At 44.2% G+C, this 6,122-nt stretch overlaps 1 protein-coding gene across 1 annotated transcript; it reads right to left on the bottom strand.

Annotated features, from left to right (window-relative positions):
- Positions 1-3,120: 3,120 nt before the first annotated feature.
- Positions 3,121-4,654, bottom strand: LOC108634432 (major centromere autoantigen B-like). Its single transcript, XM_018044087.1, has 2 exons — positions 4,109-4,654; positions 3,121-3,355 (listed from the first exon to the last, which is right to left on the bottom strand). Exons 1-2 carry the CDS (start codon positions 4,605-4,607, stop codon positions 3,198-3,200), a joined length of 657 nt encoding a protein of 218 aa, XP_017899576.1. The 5' UTR covers positions 4,608-4,654; the 3' UTR covers positions 3,121-3,197.
- Positions 4,655-6,122: the final 1,468 nt, after the last annotated feature.

The following is a 6,122-nucleotide window of genomic DNA, read 5'->3' as shown; positions in this document are numbered from 1 at the left end:
CACACACACACACACACACACACACGCTCCTAGCATGGCATGAGCCAAACAACCAATCTGAAGCCTTTCAAGTGACACTACATGGAGAAATTTCTACTTGGACTGTTATTTCATTGAACATTAAAAAAGGTTTTGTGCCTTTTTTCTTTTTTCTAGCCATAAGTAATACCCTGCATTACTATGTGATAATACATTTTTAAATGACAAAACCAGAGTCATGGAAAAGGGTTGTGGATACCTTATACTAACTTCACTTTAACAAAGCTTTATCAAACACCTATGAAGAAGAAACCACAGTGCTTTAGAGGAGACGAATAGAAGCCTATAAGTTCTCAACTATTCAGAAGCTCACACTTTAGGGAGTCGGGGAGAAGCATTAATAAATAATGTTAATATACTCAAGGATATGAGATGAACTAGCACAGAACATAGGAAAAGGTATTGCTGCTAACTAGCGAGCATTCAAGTGGCCTAACTAAATATAGAAATAAGGCCTTCTACTCTCAAACCCCTGGTACTCTCCTCTGATCCTCTACTCTGCTCAAATAGCACTTTACATTTTTCCTTCAATCAGTTCCAGATATTAGGCCCATTTCTCCTTTCAATTTTCTTTAGATGAAGAGATATTTCAGACCTAGACAAAGGTACGGAGATTACTACACCCATGCAACCATCACTCATCTTAAAAACAGAAAGATTACAAATAAACTTTAAACCAATTACACCTCTCCCCAGTTGAATTCTCCCTCTATTGAATAAGGTGTACCACTGTCCGAAATAAGGTTATTGTTTTCATACACACCTTTCTGCAAGCTATATATGTATGCATCACTCCTATGTATACCTTTTACTACAAATATATGAACCTATAATCAATATAAGAACTGTTGCATGTTTTTAAACTTCACAGATGTATGGTACCATAATGCCTTTGTGCTTTCAGAAGTAGGTTTTATCTATTTGTCACTTCCATCCATGAATCTTTGCCCCTTGTTATAAGCTGTATTTTGTCCCCCTAAAAAGATAGGTTGAAGTTTTACCCCTTGAACCTGTAAATGTGACTTTCTTTGGAACTAGGATATTTGCAGGTATAATAGTTAAGATGAGGTCATACTGGATTAGGGTGGGTCCTTCATTCAGTATGACAGATATGAGAAGAGAAAGGACAAAGAAACAGACAGGGGAAGATGCTATGTGACGATGGAGATGCCAACGATTGACAGCAACCACCAGAAACTAGGAGAGAGGCGTGGAACAGATTCTCCCTCAGAGCCTCTGGAAGGGACCACCCTTTCCTATATATTGACCTCCAGATTTCTGGCTTCCAGAACTGGGAGAGAATTTATTTCTGTTGTTTTAATCCATCTGGTTTGTGGTATTTTGTTATGGCAACCTTGGGATACTAACACACCCCTCCAAGAGTGCTGCCTATCTCAAACCCCTGAGAATTCTAGTGTCTTCCTAAGTCCAGATCTTACCACCCTGTTTAGTTTACCTGCGACAGTACCAAGTCAGTGAATTAAGGATGAACCTGCAGTGGGTGTAGTAAACCTTTCCCCCACTGCTCTAAAGCAGTGGTTCTGAAACTCCAGTGTGCTTCAGTAGCACTTGGAGGACTGTAAAACCCTGATGGCTAGCGGCCTAGCCTCAGGATTTCCAACTCAGTAGGTCTGGAGCAGGGTCTGAGAATGTGCATTGCAAACAAGTTCCCAGCTGATGCTGATGCTGCTGTTCCAGGCAAGCTAGGTCATCCAGCAGTTTCTTTCAATAAAATATAGTAGAGGCTAGGGCACCATCACACAGATTATTTACAACCTTATATTGTAATTTATTTGGGGCTGCAATAAAAGGATTTAAACAGGCTTGACAAATAGCTGAAAGAAATCCCTTTCAACAACAGTAAGGTGGGCCAAAATAAATAGAATAATGATAGATTTGAGTCAGTGATATTTAAGGGAAAAAAAAAAACCACTACAGCTTATTTTCAAACAAGCTTTTATTTCCAATGTGAACAATACTATCAAATTATCTGTTAAAAGGTAAGAGTAAAGTCAGATGTCAGTATTTAGTATCATTTTGAGGGGTTGAAACTTTGAAACAAAATTGGTATTTCAGGCCAATGAAAACAAGAATATGCATGAAGAACAAATGCATCTTTTCTTTGCTGTCTGCTTCTTTCTATGCCTTCCCACTGTAGGATGAAATAAGAGCCAGTTAACCATTGTACCTCAGCAACATGCACCAGTGACTTTCTAAATATGAGTCAATACTATGTACATCTATTTTCTCAACAAGGAAACCCAGACCCTTGGCGATCAGGGTGCACATCATTTCTCACGCAAAACTTATCTCCCTCTTGCCCACCACTATAAATGCTTGCTGTTTCCTTGAAAGGCCACACTGTGATTTAAATAAGTCATTCCACCTTAAACTGGTGTTTCCTTGCACAAATCATAAATCCCTTAGATTTCCAGACCTTCAGTTTCCACATGTGTAAAATGAGAATGAGGGTTTCTCAAACAACCACATGCATGAAAACTAAGAAAGAGTGAGAGAGTGAGTGAGAGAGACTAAAAGATGAGTGCATAGAGGAAAGAGAAACAGAGATTTATTTACCAACTCAGTGATAATCAATAATATTACTAGGACTAGTTTTCTTTTCTTTTGAATAAGGCATCTAAATTCAACTAATATTTGTAAATTAATCCTGAAATGCAGTTCTCTTGAAATCCTTAACATCTTACTACATTGTAAGGAATCACTTTCTCAAAGTCACTGTCAGTACAAGAGACTACAATTCTGTGGCCAGGTGATGATGACACAGCTAATGCATGGCCTAGTCACTTTAGCTGCTGCTTCTGGTGACTCTTTTCTAGAGAAGCACTGGTCTCCATTTCCAGGTCTGATAGAGTTCCTATCTGCAGTAGACTTAAAGCTACAGGACAAAGGACTTGTGGCTCTAAATGAAATACACTTCAGAACATACTGCCTCCTACATTATCTAGAATACATTATTAACAATAAACTCTTTTTCCAAAATTAATTTCAACCATTTTCTTATTTACTTTACAGAAGAAAAATTTAAAACTATAAAGCTGTTAGTAAGAGGTATGTGTCAGGAATGGTTATGTCATACTAAAGCCTATGCAATAATACCTGTATTATCCAGAGCTGCTCTTTGCTGAGACCACATCCATTTAGAGTCCTTCAGGTTTTTCATTTTCATCCTCTTCCTCTTCATCAGCCTTTTCATCCTGATCCTCACCCTCATCATTAGGGCAGAATGATGCAGACATTGGGGTCAAAAGTTGGCAGGGAAAATATCCCAACTGAAAATCAGCAGCAGAGTCTAGGCCTGAGAGAAGAGAAATAGGTTTAATAAAAGAAAAAAACAAATAATACCTGGATACATTTCTACCCCCCATCATGTCTGCTGCTTGACAATCTTCACAAACGTTTTTTCCCTCTTTCCAGTAGATCTGACACAGATCTCTTTGATTATCTCTGGCCCCTTTGGAGAACGGATCCAAATCATTTGATACTGATACCATTTTCTATGTGTTTTTCAGAACCTCAATGGAAAAAAAATGTTCGTTCGATTTAAAGGCAAACTCTATGGAGACGCTCACAGATTCCTCAATCGCTGAAAAGTGCCCCTGTGCTATGTCATCATTTTCTCGGATCCTCCTACCGAGAATATTCACATTTTTTAAAGCCGTTAACCGAAAGGGAGGGATGCCACTTGTTTGCCTCTAGGTTGGTAGAAGGCAGCATGCTTTTTCTCGAGACCATGAAGGTCTATAGAACTGGGCTTCCACTTGTGCTAATTGTGCCTGGAGGTTTTTGAGAGTTTTGACCCACTGTGTGACTGCTAGAGACCTGCCTTTGAGCTCAATGGCCCCACAAGGGCCTGAAGGCTCAGCCACCACTTGCCCGCCTCAGCCCCTCCGGGACCACAGGCCTCAACCTCCCAGTCTCAGAGGCAGCAGTCAGGGCTTCCTCGCCCAGAACTCGGCCTCCACTGGTGGTTCCTGTGTCTTCTAGGATGCAACCCCCTCCACAAGATCCCGCAGCTCCCAGGGTGGAGCGCCCTCCACCGGGTACTCACCCTGCAAGCCTCTGTCTCCCTCTCCCAGGTCTTCCCGCTCCTGAGGAGGCACCGGACCTTCTCCAGGGTCCGAGGGTGGCGGGGAGCAGCCCCCGGCCATCAGGCCGTCAGTGGGAGGCCAGAACAGGACATGTGTGTTGGTATGGAAATTGCGTAGAATGGAGTCGACCTGACTCCAGAACAGGGGCCCAAATGTCTCCACAGAGAACCCAAGGCCTGTAACCGCTGCCGCACCCTCCTGCTCATTCTCATCTTCCTCTTCCTCGCCCTCTCCAGACAGAGGCGCCTCCTCCTCCACGACTTCCACCTCGAAATCAATCTCACCCTCTTCCTCGTCCTCCTCCATCGCCTCTACATCTTCCTCCATCTTCTCCTCCTCTAACGGCTCTCTACCACACTCCTCTCCCACTGCGGCCTGAGGCAAACCCTGCTCCCCGGGACGGGCACTGGAGACCTCCAAGGAGGCCAGAAGAGCCGTGGCCTCCTCGACTCCTTCCATCCCCTCCGAAGCAGATGCTTGGACCCCAAGGAGACTGGGGTCGCGGCCCGCCCCGCCACCAGATCTATCCGGGCCACCCGGGATCCAGTCGTGCTCCTCTGTGGCAGACATGGCAGGAGAGACGTGCCAGACAGGGATCGTCCTGCAGTGATGTCTGCGGGGAAGATGGCGGCCGCTGAGTGTCGCGCTGAGGAGACGCTGTTGGCCGCGGGACTGCAGGGTGGGGGTGGGGACAGCAGAGACGTCGGCTGCACAGGGAACAGGAGTCTGCGAGCTGCTGGTGTGGGCCCCACAATAGGAATGGTGAGGGGATGGCCCGCACACCCGCCCACCAAGTCCGAAGCTGAGCTGGAGGCGGGAAAGGCCCTGATGGGCTGGCGACGGTAGGTGGAGCTGGAAGGGTCAACCGGGACCACTTCCTCCAGTGCCAGCTCTAAGCTCATTTGCCAGGAGGCAAGGATTGGCATGACTGCCGTCCAATGAGTGATCAAGGCTCTCAGGTTTCATGGAAGCATTGCAGCCCCAGGTCATATGTTGAGCCCACAAGAGTCCCTTCTTTTCCATTGCTGCTGCTGCTGCTGCTAAGTCGCTTCAGTCATGTCCGACTCTGTGCGACCCCATAGATGGCAGCCCACCAGGCTCCCGCATCCCTGGGATCCTTCAGGCAAGAATACTGGAGTGGATTGCCATTTCCTTCGATGCATGAAAGTGAAAAGTGAAAGTGAAGTCGCTCAGTCGTGTCTGACTCCCAGCTACCCCATGGACTGCAGCCCGCCAGGCTCCTCCGTCCATGGGATTTTCCAGGCAAGAGTACTGGAGTGGGGTGCCATTGCCTTCTCTGTCCTTTACATTGCACCATTGCAGAAACGAAATGGCAATGTCCTTCTAGGCGGCACCCTGGGGTATGGGAAGCTGGGTGTGCTCCCCAGTTGCCAACTTGTGTCAGCTCAGGTCATCAGAGATACACTGATTTTAAAAAGTTAATAAAGGCTTGAGAAGGAACATCAAAAGTAAGAGATGGAGAAATTGGAAGACATAAACTGAATTAAACGGGAGCACTGAAATTGAAATAGAAAAAATGAAACAAACTAGATAATACTAAAAGATCGTTTTGGTCCAGTCGATTTTAAGCATGGCTGCTCATGAGCAACATATCTGTAGCTTTGGAGAATAAAAGCAATACCTTGGCATTCTTTAAAAAATTCTAAGATAATTCTGATGTGTGTCAGGTTTTTCTGTTAAATGGTAGCTTTAGTGATATCGAATTCTATTACTTTTCTGTTGACCACTCATGGTACAACAGTATTAAGTGAATAATAGTTACTCACTAGAATGTATAATATATATTTTAGAAAACTTGTTAATGTTTGCCTGACTAAACATTTATGACATTTTGATTCCACTTGTTTGACTTAGTATGAATAGAATGCTAGATTTCTAATTTTAAAAAAAGATGGGCAACAACCAACAAAGTTTTACTACATAGCACTGGGAACTGTAGTTCCTTTGTCAATC

Source organism: Capra hircus (genome assembly GCF_001704415.2).
Source record: "Capra hircus breed San Clemente chromosome X unlocalized genomic scaffold, ASM170441v1, whole genome shotgun sequence".
Taxonomy (NCBI): Eukaryota; Metazoa; Chordata; class Mammalia; order Artiodactyla; family Bovidae; genus Capra; species Capra hircus.
The sequence above is the reverse complement of the archived record's forward strand: the minus strand, read 5'-3'. Positions and strand labels throughout refer to the sequence as shown.

What these genes read in the sequence shown, in the direction of transcription:
- LOC108634432 (XM_018044087.1), bottom strand. Translation starts at nt 4,607, where the DNA reads ATGGAAGGAGTCGAGGAGGCCACGGCTCTTCTGGCCTCCTTGGAGGTC. An exon ending in GGGAGACAGAGGCTTGCAGG is followed by an intron (nt 3,356 to 4,108) that starts GTGAGTACCCGG and finishes CTCTTCTCTCAG; the next exon opens with GCCTAGACTCTGCTGCTGAT.